Raw genomic sequence first — 18,138 nt, 5'->3', positions numbered from 1 at the left:
GGACAAATATTTATTGAGAGACACTATGTGCCAGGCTGCCCAAGGCTCAGGGCCAAGTCAAGTAAGATACCGCTTCATGGGCTGTACAGCTGTATGTGTGTGTGTGGAGAGGCAGGCAATAAACCACAAACAATAAACAAGGTTACTAGTAGTGATAACAGCTAAGTAAGAGAAACAAAACAGAAATATCATAGAATGACTCCAGAGGGAAGGTTCCTTGAATAAGTAATATTTGAGATGAGACCTACGTGCAAGGATCCAGGCATGTGAAGACCCAGGGAGAAAACATTCCTTGTAAAGAACAGCAAAGTCTCTTGGGCAGAACCAGACTTTTCATTACCCAGAAAAGGGGCTGGAGGCTGGAGGGGAGGAGGGTAGAAAGAAGGCAGCAAAAGAAGGATGGAGATGTATTCAGAAGGGTGGGTTGGTGCTGTCACCAGCAGCAGCAAGAGATGCAACTAGGGACTGGAGAGATGGCTCAGAGCTCTTCCAAAGGTCCTGAGTTCAATTCCCAGCAACCATATGGTGGCTCACAACCATCTGTAATGAGGTCTGGTGCCCTCTTCTGGCCTGCAGTCATACACACAGACAGAATATTGTGCACATAATAAATAAATAAATATTTAAAAAAAAAAAAGAGATGCAACTAATACTGCTGCCTAGGCAGCCTGAAGCCCTTCCCCTCAGGCACTCAGGACTTCAGGGAGCGTGTGTGCTGATCTCTTCCTTTTTCTTATTCACAGAACTTCATCTTGGAGAAGACATTTTTAAAGATACATTATGTAGACAGCAGTGGTGGCGCATGCCTTTAATTCCAGCACTCGGGAGGCAGAGGCAGGCGGATTTCTGTAAGTTTGAGGCCAGCCTGGTCTACAGAGAGAGTTCCAGAACAACGAGGGTTACACAGAGAAACCTTGCATAAATAACCAAAACCAAAATTTTAAAAAAGGTACATTATGTAGGCCTGCAGCTGGAGAAAGGAGTGACCTTACTTATATATAAATCGGAAGGGGTTGAACTCGAGGCTCAGCTCATTAATGTGTGTGTGTGTGTGTGTGTGTGTGTGTGTGTGTGTGTGTGTGTGTGTTTGTCCTCGTGTAGTGCTCCAGCCTCCCAAGCAACTGGGATTACAGGCCTGTGCCACAGGTCCAGGTTAGAAAGACTGGAGGGGCAGTAGGGGGGGGGTCTTGGGTTGGGGGTATTTTGCCATGTATTTCTGTTCATCATCTGTGTGCCTTTTACCTGAGAAGACCAGAAGAGAGTGTGTCATATTCCATGGAGCTGGAGTTACTGACTGTTGTAAGCTGTCATGTGGGTGTTGGGAATCAAACCCGGGTCCTCTGGAAGAGCAGCAAATGTTCTTAACCAATGAGTCATCTCTCTAGCCCTAAAAATATTTTTAAAAGAATCCTTAGCTTGGGGTGGTGGCACATACCTTTAAGGCCAGCAGTTAGGGGGCAGAGGCAGACAGATCTCTGAGAGTCCAAGAAGACCAACTCAGTCTCTGTAACAAATTCAGTCTTTGTAACAAATTCCAGGCCAGCCAGGGATAAACAGTGAGACTCTGTCTCAAACAAAGAAAGAAAGAAAATCCTGCTGCTCGGAATATGGACCTTGGGAAGTGAGAAAGAGCCAAAGCCAAAGAGATTATTGCAAAAGGCTAGTGGGCTACCGAAATAATTCAGGTGCGAGATGGTAGTGGCTTGGATCATAGCGGCAGTGCTGGAGCTGGGAAATGTGGCTGGACTCTAGGTACATTTGGAAGGTAGAATCAATAGAATTTGGTTAAGGACCACATTGTTTTTTTGTAACTTTGGTTCCAGGAACTCATACACACATACACACCCCTCTACCTCCTTCAGCGAGGGTCTGAGTTAAAGGGGCACATATCTAAATTGGGTTTCCAGACATTGGATAAAAGAATTTTGACACAGGCATGTGTTCTCCATGACCTGTCTCCACTTTCCAAAGTCAGCCCACTTAAGAGCCCTCTATCTTCTGTCTGACTTGCCCTGTCTAGATTCCACAAACCTAGTTATTCATTAAGTTCCTTCTTTGACCAAATGTGTGTCTGTGGCCCCTGTGCTATATTGTTGACACCTAAACAGTCCTGGATTTGTAGTGTCAATATTTGATACAGGATGGCCAGGGGCAACAGAACCTGGGCTGGGGATCAGTTACTCCTATTTATTTATAAAAAATACAGTGAGGTCAGACCTGATGTACATACACAGGTGGGGCGTTTCTGAAAGGTCTGGGAATGGCTAGGTCAGTCTTACAAACACTTAGGCCAGCAGGGGTCAGAAAACAAGCAGAGGAGGAGATGGCTGGTATTTTCTGGAGCCAACAGGATTGGCTTTGCTTGTCCTGTGCTGTGGTAAGGGGTGCAGTATAAATGGGCCAGCCAGAGGGCCCCAGCACAGCACAGCACAGCACAGAGTACAAGGTTTTGTGCAAGCCTCCTCAAGATGAAGCTGCCAGGGCAAGAGGAATTTGAACATTCCAGTGCTCATGAAAATGTTCTTGCTGAGGAACTGGACAGTGGCCTTGGCCCTGGTCCCAGCCTTGGTGGTCCCTCAGACACAGACAGTGGGGAATCGGGGGTATCCAAGGATCCTCTGCTCTTCATTCAACTAAACGAGCTGTTGGGCTGGCCCCAGGCGCTGGAGTGGAGGGAGACAGGCAGGTGAGTGGAACCTGGCTAGTTCTACAGCATCCTTCCCACTGCAAAGTAGGATGTTCTCCTTGTATTCTTTCCACGAGATTCCTCTACAACATGGTTCTGAGTTCTCTGAGACCCAGTGAAGGGTGACTGACTGCTCAGGGAGAGAGACCGTCTGTACAACTGGGTCAAGGGCAGCCACACTGCCCTGCCTGTGTCCTAGACATGGGAGGGAGTCTACCAGCAACACTTGCTCTCCCTTTATCACAGGTGGATGCTGTTTGAAGAAAAGCTAGAAGTAGATGCGGGCCGGTGGAGTGCCCCCCATGTGCCTACCCTGGCACTACCCAGCCTCCAGAACCTTCGAAGCCTCTTGGCTGAGGGTATTGTACTGCTGGACTGCCAAGCTCAGAGCCTCCTGGAGCTTGTGGGTAGGCTTGGGAGACATTCCATTCCCTGGGAATTTCCCCCCAAATCTTAGAATCTTCCAGAGCCTATCCCACCCCATCCTACCCTAGGGACTGCTGTTTCTATCACAGAGATAGTGATGGAAAAGCAGCGGAGGTCTCAGCACTTGGCAGGCAGAAGACAGGAGGACCACTGAGAATTGGGCAGCCCAGTTTATGTAGTGAGACTTTGTCTCAAAACAATGTGGGAAGGGGCGGTTCAGCAGCCTTTGCTTTTCCTGAGACTCTAGAAGGAAAGACTCAAGGAATGAGAAGCAGGGAAGGGAACCAGGGATGGGATAGAGAGCTCTTGAGTGGGGGTTTGAACTTCATGCCTGTTTCTGCAGAACAAGTGATCAGTGGGGAGTCACTGAGCCCGGAACTGAGAGGACAGCTCCAAGCCTTGCTGCTGCAGAGACCCCAGCACCACATTCAGACCACAGGCATCAGGCCCTGCAGAGGTGAGAGGTTCCTCTTTGGGCCTAGGATCAAGACTCTGGGATAGGAGGAGCCCAGGTATCATCTATGTTTCTTGAGCCAGGAGTGGCCTCGGCTTGGCTCATTCCTCAGGCCAAGATTCATGGGCAAAAGGAAACCAGGTAATGGTGAAGGCGGAAGAGTGGGAGTACCAGGGCCATACCAGTCAGGGCTCTCCAAAGGGGTATCCGTGGCAGCTACTGTGCCGGGAGCTTTGAATGCACTATCTTCTGATGACAGTTACTAGGAAGGCTTGTATTACAGGTATCCTCGAGTAGGCCTGCCCCTAAGGCTTGTGCTCCTAACCACCATGCATTCCTGCTTTGCAGGGCCCAATGCTTTCAGAAATGCTTCTTTTGATGAGGACACACCCATGAAGGTTTGTGGCCCTTCCTTGGGCAAGGCTGGGAGGGAGATCAGGAATTAAGAGATCCACGCTCCACCAGGCTCTTTAGTTGAGTTTCTGCCAGCGTTTCCCTCCCTAAATGATCTCTCACACTCTGCAATCCAGCTCCAGAACCCCTTGAAACAGAAGCTGCCTCCAGGAGCAGAGGCAGCAGCAGTGCTGGCAGGAGAGCTGGGCTTCCTGGCTCAGCCACTAGGGGCCTTCGTGAGACTGCGGAATCCAGTGGTGCTGGAACCTCTTACAGAGGTGATCCTGCCTAGCAGGTGAGGTGATAGACTCAGGGCTCCAGGGCACAGAAGGAGGGTGGGGTCTTTGGATCCAGCTCCCCAAGAGTGTCTAGGAAATGCTACCCAGGGGTCATTCTGCAGGGCTGGTGTGCACTAGAGCAGGTAGGGAAATCAGAGCTAAGTGTCAGAGGCTGTTCTTAGCAGGCAGTGCTGCCCCATGAGAAAGCAGCTTAGAGGCCCCTTTCCTTCTTCAGGTTTTTCTGTCTCCTTTTGGGTCCTCCTACCCTGGGAAGGAGCTACCATGAGATGGGTCGGGCAGCAGCTGTCCTCCTCAGTGACCCGGTGAGTGGAGCAGGTGTTCCTCTGTGTGCATATCTCTGTGTGTGGGGCATATGTATAGACTCTAATCAGAAATAACAGTGAGACCAGGCGGTGGTAGAATCCCAGCACTCGGGAGGCAGAGGCAGGCGGATCTCTGTGAGCTCGAGGCCAGCTTGATCTACAGAGTTAGTGCCAGGGCAGGCTCCAAAGCTACATAGAGAAACCCTGTCTCCAAAAAACCAAACCAAACCAAACCAAAAACAAAAACAAAAAACAAAAAAAAAAAAAGGAAAGAAAGAAAAGAAATAACAGTGAGGCAGAGTGTGGCTTTGTGTTTTGTAACATGGGGGCTGACCTTTCCATAGCTACCAATGTAGCCGCATTACAATAGGCACAGAATGAATGAATGAACAAATGTATGCACTTGTGGGTGAATTATGAATTTCTCTGCTTGTAGCTTGTGTGTGATTTTGAGAAAATACAAGTGCAAACACATGAAAGAGTCCAAATAATGCATTTACTGTCCACCCTGTGACCTTAAATGCAGCAATTCCAGTGGTCAGTTCGTCGGGCAAACAATCTTCATGACCTTCTGGCAGCCCTGGATGCCTTTCTACAGGAGGTGACAACTCTACCCCCAGGTCGGTGGGACCGGACAGCCCGGATTCCCCCGCCCAAATGCCTACCCTCTCAGCACAAAAGGTACCCGGGGTCCTAATTCCACACAGACCTTTCCCTTGGTTATGGGTCTACCGCGCTCCCCAGCTAAGTTTGGATTTCAGACAGTGAGACTGTGACCTGCATCTAACTTCTCCTGGACAATCTGAGGGCGCCCTTAGTAGCCTCCAGCGGGCGGGGCGTCACGTACTCTGAAGTCAAATCTCACGTTGGCCGGAGATGTCAGGGCATCTGGGGTTCTCTTTCTGCCCAGACCCCTCTCAGAACTGCAGGAAGTCACCGGCCTCTCCCGTGGGAGTGCGGCCCAGGCAAGGGACAGGCACCACCATGGCCAGCATGCACCCAGCCCGGAGTTACAAAGGACGGGCAGGTGAGGAAAGCTGTGTGGGAACAAGGGGTGGGATCCTATGGAAGAGTAACAGGGGCATCGAAATGTGCAGGCAATGTGGGAGGGGCTCTCCTGGATACAGAGAAAAGCAGGATGCAGGTGCAGGGTGTGGAAATCTGGATCACTGACGACCCACGGGTGGGAGGCTGTTTGGGGGTCTTGTCCAGGACGTGCGCCGGAAGGCATGCTGGTACCCCAGCGATTTCTTGGACGCCCTACACCCCCAGTGTTTCTCAGCTGTGCTCTACATTTACCTGGCCACAGTAACGAACGCCATCACTTTTGGGGGTCTGCTGGGAGATGCCACTGAAGGTGCCCAGGTGCGTGGGTTTGTATGATGGGTTTGGCATAAACTCCGATGTCCTACCTGTCTGACCTCTTGGGACTGAGTGGTGCTGGGACTCCACAGGACCTTGGTCTCCTATGTTGGGATGCCAGAGTCCTATGAAGAGCTATGTCTACTTCCAGGGAGTGCTGGAGAGTTTCCTGGGCACAGCGGTGGCTGGAGCTGCCTTCTGCCTGATGGCAGGCCAGCCCCTCACCATCCTTAGCAGCACGGGGCCAGTGCTGGTGTTTGAGCGCCTGCTCTTTTCTTTTAGCAGGTAGGAGACCTCTCTCACCTTTCTAGCCCGTTGGTGGGTGAAGAGAGGGTGAGGGCTTTCTATGCCCTGGGTTAGGTGGGGAACAGTCAGCCCTGACTGTCCTCACTCCCACAGAGATCACAGCCTGGACTACCTGCCCTTCCGCCTATGGGTGGGCATCTGGGTGGCCACGTTTTGCCTGGTGCTGGTGGCTACAGAGGCCAGCTTGCTGGTGCGCTACTTCACCCGATTCACAGAGGAAGGATTCTGTGCTCTTATCAGCCTCATCTTCATTTATGATGCTGTGGGGAAAATGCTGAACTTGATCCGTGCCTATCCAATCCAAAGGCCAGGATCTCCTGCCCAGGGTTGCTTCTGTCAATTCCCAGGCCCAGGAGGTGAGGGAAATTGGTACCTCAGCCAGGTGAGGAAAGAGGTGGGAAATGGACTAAGTTCAGGAAAGGCTGAGTACTTATCCAATAACCAGAAGTTTCCATTCTGGTTCAGGATCAGTTACAAAATAAATCTAGGGAAATCCCAGGACTGTCTTTATTTCTGACAGCCCTGACATGGGCTTTTGGGCTTCCTAAGAGGGAAGTCTTCAGAAATACCCATCTAAGAATGGCAGCACTGGATGGGGACTGGTTCCACCAGAGGAGCAGAGCTAAATACACCAACCAGGTAGTCACTCTTGAGAGAAGAGAGGAAAGGGTGGGACCAGGCATGCCTGTCTCACCTCCTAAAGTCACCAGTCAAATAAATCACATTCTGAGTGAAAGCAGATAACTGGGGGGGGGGGTTTGGGGTGTCACACTTGCATAGATCCCTCCAAATGGAAGGTAGCATCAGGAATGGGGGAAGATGTCCTTTGTGGGGAAGGTCTCCAGGGTGAGACAAGGTCTCACGTAGCCCAGTATAGTCTCCAACTGACTATGTAAGCAATGATGACCTTGAACCCCAATCCTCCTGCCTCCATCTTCAACTGCTGAGAGTATAAGCGCGAGCCATTAACTATCTAGCTAAAAATGTATCTTTTCTAATCTGTATCTGATTCTACTAGTCCTGAATGAGACCACTTCTCGCTCCGGTACACACAGATCTGAGAGCTCATGCATTTGGTCAATGTTTGAGCAAGTGTTGTGGCTCAGTTTTGTGCTCAGCACCAGAGGCCCAGATGGTAGGGAATCCGGGGGTGTGAGTGTACGGAGTAGCAGCTTGAGAACACTCTTAAGTGCAACAGAATCAGCAGAATGGTCAGAATCAAGAACTTTCTAGTTCAGGTGGAAGGACAAATTAGAATCCTGTGGAGAAAAGCTTCTCAAGGAAAGAGGCTTACACTGCAATTCTCTGCTTCCCAGGAAATGTGTCAGAGTGGACAAGTGCAAAGCACAAAGACACAGATGTCTTAAGTGTGGTGAGTGCCTGCGCCTAGAAAGGTCTAAGAAAGAAAAAGAGTTAGAGCTCTTCAGCTCTTCCCACCTACAGAGGAAAGAAAGCTTCATTGGTTACTTGAATTTTGCCTATGCTCAATTCTGGGTTCCTGATGTCTCTGTGGGTTCCCCTTCCTCTAATGCCCACTGTCCAATACCTCCCCACTCCTCTCTGCAGCACCTAGGCCTGGTCAATGCATCCTTGCTGTCTCCAACTGAGTGCATCCGGCAAGGAGGCTACCCTCGTGGTCCCAGCTGTCACACGGTGCCAGACATTGCCTTCTTCTCTCTTCTCCTCTTCTTTACGTCCTTCCTTTGTGCCATGGCCCTCAAGCATGTAAAGAATAGCCGCCTCTTCCCCTCTGTGGTGAGTGCCATTTTCTCTTTCTGTGGGAAAGGTCTGGTTCTGGCCCTGGATCCTGTCTGCAAATGGGAAAGGTTAAAGAAGAAATGGGATGGCAGGCCCAGAGTAAACTGTCCACTGTATGGCCAGGTGCGCAAGGTGTTCAGCGACTTCTCCTCAGTCCTGGCCATCCTGCTAGGCTGCGGCCTTGATGCTTTTCTGGGCCTAGCCACACCAAAGCTCTTGGTGCCCACAGAATTCAAGGTGAGAGCTGGACAGAAGGAGGGGGATGGTGGGGCCAGCAACTTTGGAGTAATAAGATGCATAAATTCCATACTTCTCTTCCTCTGAGCTGTTTCCTTCATTCATGATAGACACAGTAAAAATGATGGTCTCACAGAGTCGTTGAGTGATAAAATGAGGTATTTCAACAGACACATAAGGAATGAAGAATGCCATATACAGTTGCTATTATCATAGGGTAGGTGTTGGAGGATGGGATCTGAGCAGCCAGCTTGAGTTTGAATTCCATTTCTGCCTCTTCCTAGCTGGCTCTAGGCAGCTTTGTTTGTTTGGAGACAGAGTCCCCTGTAGTTCAGATTGACCTCAAATTCCCTACACAGCTGAGGCTGGCCTTGAACTCTTGATCCTTCTTTTTAAACCCTCTGTGCTGTGATTTCAGGCATGCATCACCATACCTCCTCTGAGAATTTTAGTCTATAAAAATGGGATAATTGATAGTTGTTCTCCTATAGGCTGTTTTGGATTTACATATCATAGTGTAGTTTCTACAATGCTTGGCACAGATCACATACTCAGTAAATGCTGTTCCGGCTTCTCCCTGCCATGGACATGGCCCTGCCCACTTCCACACACCCTGCTCTTCTTTACACGCCTCATGCCAACTCTGATTCTGTAAAGCCGGAGCTCCTTCTGTAAGGCAGGATAGTGTACTGTACCAAACTTTGCCTCGACAATAGAAACCTTTCCCCCTAGATCCCACCAGGACAGGACAGCAAGGGGGTTCTCATGGGGGTAGTTTTAGGGTTCAGAACCCCAACCAATCACCTGGGCCCCCTCCCCACTACAGACGCTTATAATTAGAGCAGACGCAGACACACCTAACCCTGCCCCACCTCTGCCCCAGACCAAGGCAGGTCTGAACCTGAGCTGTCCCATTCTGGATTTGGGGGTGGGGTGTGAACCTAAGGAGAAAGGCTGTGAATAAGAACAAAGCAGTGTGTGCAGGTTATATTCACCAACTCTTCTTCCAGAGAGAACCAAAGTCCAGAGCCCTTGGCTCCATTCAGATTAGCCCCTTCTTTCTGTTCTCTTTTAAGGCGCTGGGATACATGGAAGGAGGTGTGTGTGTGTGTGTGTGTGTGTGTGTGTGTGTGTGTGAGAGAGAGAGAGAGAGAGAGAGAGAGAGAGAGAGAGAGAGCTCCCACCGAGAATTTAAGATCTTGGAGCAGGAGGAGGTGGAGTGTCAAGGTGGGAGTAGGGTGTGCAGGTGAGGTGTTCTCGGAGACATTTTCCAACCTGTCCATGGAATGTCCCCTCAGCCTACACTCCCTGGGCGTGGTTGGCTGGTGTCTCCTTTTGGAGCTAACCCCTGGTGGCTGAGTGTGGCAGCTGCCTTGCCTGCTCTGCTGCTGTCTATCCTTATCTTCATGGACCAGCAAATCACAGCCGTTATCCTCAACCGTGCAGAATACAGACTGCAGGTAAGGCTGCCAGGTCAGGTCCTAGACAAGAGAAAGAAACTCCAGAGTCAGGTACATACGGCACTTCTAGCTTCCAATCAACCCACTTTTCCTGCAGAAGGGAGCTGGCTTCCACCTGGACCTCTTCTGTGTAGCTGTTTTGATGCTGCTCACATCAGCACTTGGGCTGCCCTGGTACGTCTCAGCCACTGTCCTCTCTCTGGCCCATATGGATAGTCTTCGGAGAGAGAGCAGAGCCTGTGTCCCTGGTGAAGCCCCTCACTTCCTGGGCATCAGGTAAAGAATAGAGTCAGTGGGCTGGAGTGAGAGGGGCGTGGCACATACGGGATATGTGAGTTATTTGGGCAGCCTGAGTTCTGAGTTTAAGCCCCGTAAGAACTGTAGCCGGGCAAGTTGGTGCCTCTGAGATGGGTGAGGGGCCTCTAGAAGAGCATTAGACAGGTGGTGGTGGCACACAACTTTAATCCAAACACTGGGAGGCAGAAGCAAGCAGATCTCTGTTTGAGGCAAGCCTGGTCTATAGAGTGAGTTCCAGGACAGTCAGAGCTACACAGAGAAATCTGGTCTTGAAAAACCAAACCAAACCAAACCAAATCAACCAACCAACCAAACAAACAAACAAACAGCAATCCCAGCCCCAGAAAGAAGAGCATTATACACGTAAGGGTGAAGGTAGTCAGGATGACGTGGAGGGTGAGGTGCCACCTGACTGTCCTCACTCAATGTAGAAGCCTGCCACGGACACCGCGAAAGAGTCCATGACAAAAACAACTGTGTGGCCATTGGAAACAGAGTCCACCTGAAATGCATGAAACTGACTAACTTCATAAATTATGAAATGCAACTCTTTATGGCAGTGGAAACTGCTAATTTCCCACCACGATAAAAAACAAACTATGGAACTGGGGATGGAATTCAGTGGTGGTGCTCACCAAGTACATATGAGGCCCTAGCTCAATTCCTAGAACCACCAAAACAAACAAACAAAAGACACAGGGGGCTGCTGAAGTTCGGTGGGTAAAGGCACTTCCGGTCACACCCCATGACTTCCTGGGACCTGGGTGGTAAAAGAAAGAACTGAGTCCTGCGAGTTGTCCTCTGACCATCACATATACACCAAACAGGCACCTACTTACGTAATGCATGCACATACACAGTATAAATAAGTAAAATGTAATAGAGCATTTTTTAAAAACCCAAACAAAACAGAACAATGAACCTGACAGATGAGAGGCCCAACGCCCCATGCTGGAGTGCTTTGTCTTTCCTTTCAGTTCTGACAGCGGGCAGGGGGCCTTTGCCAGGTGACCTACAGAGGGACTCCCTCCTCTCCTCTCTGGATGCCCGGTCTGCACTAGGCCTGGTTAAGGGGTCTAGCCTGGATCCTCCAGGAGCACACTTCTTCCTTCTCCCCACAGGGAGCAGAGGCTGACGGGTTTGGTGGTGTTCATCCTTACAGGCGTCTCCATCTTCCTGGCACCTGTGCTCAAGGTATGATTTTGGCCAGGATGAGGGCCAGTGCAGCAATAACAACAGAACTGACTCTGCTAGAATACTTCAGTGTTTTAGGAACTGCATTTTCTTCTCACATGGTTTCGATAATCTTCATGTTAACTAGCCCTGAGAGACACACATACTCTGCAAATGAGAAACCTGAAGGTTAAAGATGTAAAGTAACTTGTAACTGCCCACCAATTTCTCAGATTAAAAAACCCAGACTTCCAGAGCATGGTGGATTATACCTGTAATCTCAGAGCCAAGAGGTTGAGGCAGGAGGCTTGCTTCAACTTTGAGGCTAGTCTGCATATACAATAAATTGTAGAACAGCTTGGGCAATAGTGTGAGACCCTGTCTCAAAAGAAACAAAAAAGTGGTGGTGGTGGAGGTGGTGGTGTGTGTGTGTCTGAGATGGCTCAATGAATAAAGGTATTAGCTAACAAGCCTGAAGGCCTGAATCTGATATTGGGCCTAGGTCTACAAGATGGAAGCAAAGAACTGATTCCAACATGTTCTTCTCTGTTCTCCATGCTTGTACACACACACACACACACACACACACACACACACACACACACAGAGAGAGAGAGAGAGAGAGAGAGAGAGAGAGAGAGAGAATGTAATAGCAATAACAACAAAAGAAACCAAAATAGATCAGGCACTTAGGTGGTAGAGGGTCAGGAGTTCAAGTTCAAGGCTAGTCTCACTTATATAGTAGGTTTGAGACCATCTTGGTCTACATGAGACCTTATCTAAAAAATTAAGATTTAAAAAATGTACCTAATTTCTTGGCCAGTAGGGTTTCTGTTCTGTGGAGTAGGACAGGGGGATGCCATCATGCCCAGAGCTCTAGAACTGTCCTTGTTCCAGTCTCCCAACAAGCTAAGACTATGTGTGTATTCATATCCCAGAGAAACTTCAAAGCAAAAAACCATTTGCTCTTTCTCAAGGCTTATGAAACTTGTGCTGGGTACCCCACTGTACTTGGTGCCTAAGAGAGGGGAGGAGAAGAACTAAAAAGGAATATGAAACCAAACTTTACCAGAAACTTCACACACACACACACACACACACACACACACACACACACCCTATATAATATAACTAGCTAGCTATAGAAGAAAAGGTAAACAAACCGAGTAGCAAAGTAGTCAAGGAGGGTGTGGAAATGTCAGACAAGAGTCACTGGCAGAAAGACAAGAGCCGGAGGTTAGGCAGGGCCAAGGTCATGGAGGCTGGGTAAGAGTACTGCAGTAAGTAGGAAAGCCAGATGGACTGGATTAACCACTTGCTAAGTAGGTTGACTCTCATAAATGGTATACCATCCACTGTTCCAGGAACTGGAGGTGAGGTATACCGGGGCAATGACATATGTCTCCATCCTCCTCGGAGTCTGGTGATAGAGCACAGATCTTTAAAAGTTAAAGCAATAGGATGACTTCAGATGATAACTCCTGTGAAAAAAATAAAAGTGGGTAAGGTGATTAAGAGCGCTAGGGCAGGCCTGGCAAGATGGTTCAGTGGGCAAAAGCATCTGCCATGCAAGACTGATGACTGGCCTGAGTGCAGTCCCTGGAAACCATGGTAGAAGGAGAAACCCACCCCCACAAGTCCATCTTTGACTTCCATACGCAAGCTGTCGAACACATATAGTAATAGCAGTAACTAAATCTTTTTAAATTTTACACAGTTCCAGGCCTACTTCAGGTTGAGTAGTCAGAGAAGACCTTTCCAGAGTGAAATGAGATGAAGCATGAGTGGATGTAAAGTCCAAGAGAGGAGAATTTGATTGATTGATTGGTTGGTTGGTTGGTTGGTTGGTTGGTTGAGACAGGGTTTCACTGTGTAGCCCTGCCTATCCTGGAACTTGCTACATAGACCAAGGTGGCTTTGAATTTATATATATTTTCCTGCCTCTGCCTCCCAAGTGCTGGATCACAGGTGTGTCACCATGCCCGGGCATGAGTAACATTTTAGGAGGAAAGAATAGCAAAGGAAAAGGTCTTGAAAGGGTAAGGAGCAAACAGCAGCATATGAATGGAGCATGGAGAGCAGGGGGCGTGTGATGGTAAGACAAGAGGAACCTGGATATGGTGGTACGGTGTGATCCCAGCATTCAGGAGGCCAGGGCGGAAGGATGTAGAGTTGTAGGGCAGCAATACTGGATGGATTAAAAAGATTGGAGAGGCATGAGAGGAGAGGTATGGGCAAGTCACTTCGTCTCTCTAGTTTCTCATCAGTAAGTGCAGACACTAATAACAAGCTACCTCATGTGATTGGCATGAAAAGACTCAATGAATCAGGTATGTGGGATGTGAAAGAAAAAGAAAGGCCTGGCAGGCTCCAGTCTGAAGGCCTAAGGTGGGGCACCTGGGAGGCTGGAAGGTAAAAGCTCCTTTGCTATCTCTCTACTTCTACTAGTTCATCCCAATGCCTGTGCTCTACGGCATCTTCCTCTACATGGGGGTAGCAGCACTCAGCAGCATCCAGGTGAGCTCATTACAAATCACCTAGCAACCTCACTCCTCCTCCCCACACTTGCCAATCTCACTCATGTCCATTATCCTCCTTCTCCTGGACATAGGCACTCTGCTCTCATGCTCCAGATGGAGAGGCCACGGAGCCTTCTTCCTTTCCCCTTGCAGGGCTTGTAGCTAACAGTGGCACCCTCCAAATTAACCCCATCATCCTGCCTTCTTTTCCTCTCATTCTCCCAGTTCATGAAGAGAGTGCAGCTATTGTTGATGCCAACAAAACATCAGCCAGACATGCTGCTCTTGCGGCATGTTCCTCTGAGCAGAGTCCACCTGTTCACGGCCATCCAGCTTGCCTGCCTGGGTCTGCTTTGGATTATCAAGTCTACTCCTGCAGCCATTATCTTCCCACTTATGGTAACCTGGAGTTCTGAGAGACTCTGAGCTTGGAGGGTGGCTGAAAAAATACTCCTCTTACTTTCCCTGGCTCTTTCTGTTGGAAATCTTAAGACCAAGAAAATGGCTGGGGGATACTTATGGATTAACTAATCCTAGAACTCTTGATTCACCAACTTCCCTAACTAATTTGGTCTTGTCCACAACTCCCTGGCCCCGCAAATAACTGAGCTCCTGCAAGGGCAATGCTGACACTTGTTACTCAGTGAGGCACAGAAGAGGAAGTTAAGAGCCACAAGTCTTACAATAGGATCAGTCTGGTTACTATGTACCAGGTGTGTGACCTCAGGGGCGTCACTATCTCTTGGGGCTTCAGTTGCCTTTTATGTACAGTGGGAGTAAACTGCAAACTGGGTATAGAGGTTTTTGCTTGTAACCCGGTACTTGGGTGGCTGAGGCTGATCAAAGTGAGATCCTGTCTTAAAAAAAAAAAAAATGAAAGTGGATGTATGGTGAACACCTGTAATTCTCAGGAGGCAGAGGCAGGGGGATCACCACAAGTTCAAGGCCAGCCTAGTCTACATAGCAAGTTCCAAGCCAGTCAGAGCTACTAGAGCTGCATAGTGAGAACATGTGTCAAAAAAAGAAAAGAAAAGAAAAAAAAAGAAAAGAAAAGAGAAGAAAAAGCTGATGGTGGATGATGCACACTTGTGATCCCAACATGAACCCTTGAGAGGTTGAGGATCAGGAGCTCAAGGCTAGCCTGAGCTACATAAAACTTTATCTCAAAAACAAAACACTATCAAACAAACAGAAAGGGTTTACTTCATAGAACTGTGTTATTATCTCACTCAGTGAAATAATAGGAAGCGTGACTGCTAGTCCCAGTGGCTGGCTGTTGCAGAGAGCCCTGGGGCTTGTTTCTGTTTCTGCAGTTACTGGGCCTCGTGGGAGTCAGAAAAGCTCTGGAGTGGGTCTTTTCACCACTGGAACTCCTCTGGCTGGATGAGCTCATGCCAGAGGAGGAGAAGAACATCCCTGAGAGTGGACTGGAGCCAGAGCACTTGTTCAGTAGAGACGGCAATGAAGATGTAAGCTCCAGGCCGAGTCCTTCTAAGAGAACGGGGAGGAGTCGAGAGACTGTTGTCAGAGCTGTCTCTAAAGTCTGGTATCTCATTCAGCCTGAAGACCTCAACACAGTCCTTCCCTCTGTCTCTGTAATAATACAGGCAGAATGAAGGGCTTAGGGAAATCTTCCCCAAAGGCAGTTCTGGTTTATGAGCCCATGGAGGTAAAGAGAGAAAGGCATGCAGCTCCCTGAGCTAGCTTCTCAACCCTGGTCTTTGTTTCGTTTTGAATGTGAATTCCTATCTAGTTCCTGAGCCCCTTATTTAGGCTTTTTTATTTTTCTTTTGGTCTGTTCCCAAACTATCTTTGAATTTTCCCCCACAGTCAGAATTGATGTATCAGCCAAAGACTCCAGAAATCAACATCTCTGTGAATTAGCAGGAATGTGGAGACCCCAGGAAACGGACACAGGTGAGAATGTGGGACAAAGTGCTCCTGGTATTGAGAGAGGAAGGTGTGAGATCAGACCTTGGAACCCTCCTGTTTGCTGGATGGGTATCCTTGCTTTCTACTCATATTCCGGTCCCTGGGGAACTCTGGAATTGTGGAGAAAATAGAAGGAACTTCCCCAGAGGAAAGAATTCCCAGAGGCAGTACTGAATTTTTGCCAGTAGAGGGAGGTCAAGCTTATTTCAAACACATCCCAGAGAGGAGGAACGACTGAGATGCCCGGGACATAAGACTGAGAGGGAGGAGGGAAGAATAAAGGCTATGCCTTTCTTTGCCCAGGAGCCTCTTCCCTGAGGGCTGGCAAGAACCGTGTATCCTCCAGACAAGTGGAGGGTTCTCTAGTCCTTGCTCTCTAGCCTTTCATTTTATTTACCCATGTAGCACTTCTGATTTATATCAATATAGAATAGACAAAACAATCATAGCCCCTGATCTCAGGAAGCTTAAACTGGAGTGGGAGAGACAAAAACATGGACAACTTTTGTTGTTGTTGTTTTGTTTTTTCGACACAGGGTTTCTTTGTGTAGCATTGGAGCCTGTCCTAGAACTCACTCTGTAGACCAGGCTGACCTTGAACTCACAGAGATTCATTGCCTCTGCCTCCAGAGTGCTGGGACTAAAGGCATGTGCCACCACTGCCCGGCAGCATGGGCAACTTTTAGTGGGGGAGTGCTGAATAAGGAAAGAAGCACAAGCCATGAGAGCAGAGAACCCTTGCACGGAGGTGGGGTAGGAGGAAGAAAAGGTTTCTAGTCGAAAGTAGCCCATAATTTGAAATCTGGAGAATGACTAGAAGTGAGCCAGGATAAGATGGAGGGAAAATATCCTATGCAGAAGCCACACCATGTGCATGAGCTGAGAAGCTGAACTTTCCTTATGGATGACAGGACACCTCTCCCAACCTCTACCTGTCCAAGAACCTCCATCACTTGAAATGGACTTTTTCTTTCTTTTTTAATTGAGAGGGTATTACTATATAACATAGGCTGCCCTCTAACTTGTGACCCTTCTGCTGTATCCTGAGTGTTGAGTTTACAAATGTATGCCACCATGTCTGGTTCTGCATGTTTGGGGTGTGTAGGAGAGGCTAAACAGCAAAAGGACAATTCACTGGCTAAGTCAGAACAACATCTCCCAGGCTTTTCATATCCTTGTTCCTTGTCCTGCTGTGCCCCTGTGCACACCTGCTTTGGGATCACTGTCTTCTCCCAGTTCACAGGTGTTTATTCAGAAAGGCAGAGCACTGGTGACCTTTGGCTTCAAGGCCAGATGTTGTTGGCTGGGGATCTGAAAGAGTGACGCAGGATTGAAAGGCAGCAGGCAAAGACTAGGTTACCTTTGGGTGGGAAGCAGCAGAAGCCGCTGGTTTGTTGCTGTTTAGGGAAGACAGACAAAGCCAGAAGGACCAAAACAGGCTCCAGTCACTCAGTCTTTACACAGTAATGCATCTGAACACAAGTCCTATTTATTTGTTTATTTATTTATTTTTGGTTTTTTGAGACAGGGTTTCTCTGTTGTGGCCCTGCTAACCTACTCTGTAGACCAGGGTGGCCAGAGTGAATTCCAGGTATCCAGAGCTGGTACACAGAGAAACCTTGTCTTGAAAACACAGGCAGAAGTGAAAACCAGCGAAACAAAAAGATTTATTTTAATGACTAATATGTTAATTTTTTGTTTTGTTTTTGATTTTTCAAGACAGGGTTTCTCTGTGTAGCCTTGGTTGTCCTGGAACTGAGAACTGCCTGCCTCTGCCTCCTGAGTGTTGGGATTAAAGGCATGTGTCACCACTGCCCAGATGGACAATATGTTTATTATATGTTTATTGAATCATCCTACGGCATTTTACAACATACCTGTTACTTAATATCCACTGAATAGTTTCTCCATATACTTATCTATATCATTATTTTTATTACCTATTGTCTTAGCTGCTTTTCTATTGCTGTGATAAAAATACCATGACCAGAGCAATTTAGGAAAGAAAAAGTTAATTTGGGGCTTCCAGTTTCAGAGAGTTAGAGTTGCTGACTGTCACAGTGGGGAGCATGTCAGCAGACAGGCATGGCACTGGAACAGTTGCTGAGAGCTCACATCTTCTTTACAAGCACAAGGAAGAGAGAGATTCAGAAGGGGTCCAGTGTTTTGAAACCTCAAGGGCACCTCCAGTGACACACTAGCTCCAATAAAGCCACATCTCCTAATCCTTCCCAAACAGCTCCACCAACTGGGGACCAAGTATTCAAATAGATGAGCCCATGGGCTGTTCTCATTCAAACCACCATATCTGCATATGACAAATAATTTTATTAAGTTGAAAAAATAAGAAAGAGTATACCAAATATTTTCTGCAAGTACAAGAATTTCTGTAGTATAAATATCTAGAAGTGGGATTAAAGAATGGTTAAGAGTATGAATACACCATAATAAAGCTACCATTTGTATATAAACTTAAGAATATTTAAAGAATATATATGTTTTTTAGGGACTGGAGAGATGGCTCAGCAATTAAG

General features: G+C 48.1%; 1 protein-coding gene across 4 annotated transcripts; it reads left to right on the top strand.

Annotated features, from left to right (window-relative positions):
• The first annotated feature begins 2,468 nt into the window (after positions 1-2,468).
• On the top strand, positions 2,469-15,556 carry LOC121453365 (anion exchange protein 4-like). Of its 4 annotated transcripts, none has more exons than XM_041660094.1 (21): positions 2,469-2,686; positions 2,933-3,093; positions 3,456-3,569; positions 3,915-3,964; positions 4,097-4,254; positions 4,473-4,560; positions 5,087-5,250; positions 5,471-5,587; positions 5,751-5,925; positions 6,074-6,207; positions 6,322-6,584; positions 7,545-7,604; positions 7,802-7,983; positions 8,110-8,223; positions 9,522-9,683; positions 9,781-9,857; positions 11,102-11,174; positions 13,602-13,670; positions 13,898-14,071; positions 14,986-15,141; positions 15,503-15,556. In XM_041660094.1, the coding sequence occupies exons 1-21, from the start codon at positions 2,469-2,471 to the stop codon at positions 15,554-15,556; spliced, it is 2,763 nt and encodes a 920-aa protein (XP_041516028.1). The 4 variants fall into 4 exon arrangements, with proteins under 4 accessions (XP_041516028.1, XP_041516025.1, XP_041516027.1 ...); XM_041660091.1 differs by having other exon boundaries at positions 9,781-9,959; XM_041660093.1 differs by lacking the exon at positions 13,602-13,670 and having other exon boundaries at positions 9,781-9,959.
• The last annotated feature ends 2,582 nt before the right edge of the window (positions 15,557-18,138 follow it).

This window comes from Microtus oregoni, unplaced genomic scaffold (genome assembly GCF_018167655.1).
Source record: "Microtus oregoni isolate MIOR12 unplaced genomic scaffold, Mior012 000011F_ref0000422, whole genome shotgun sequence".
NCBI lineage: Eukaryota > Metazoa > Chordata > Mammalia > Rodentia > Cricetidae > Microtus > Microtus oregoni.
The sequence above is the reverse complement of the archived record's forward strand: the minus strand, read 5'-3'. Positions and strand labels throughout refer to the sequence as shown.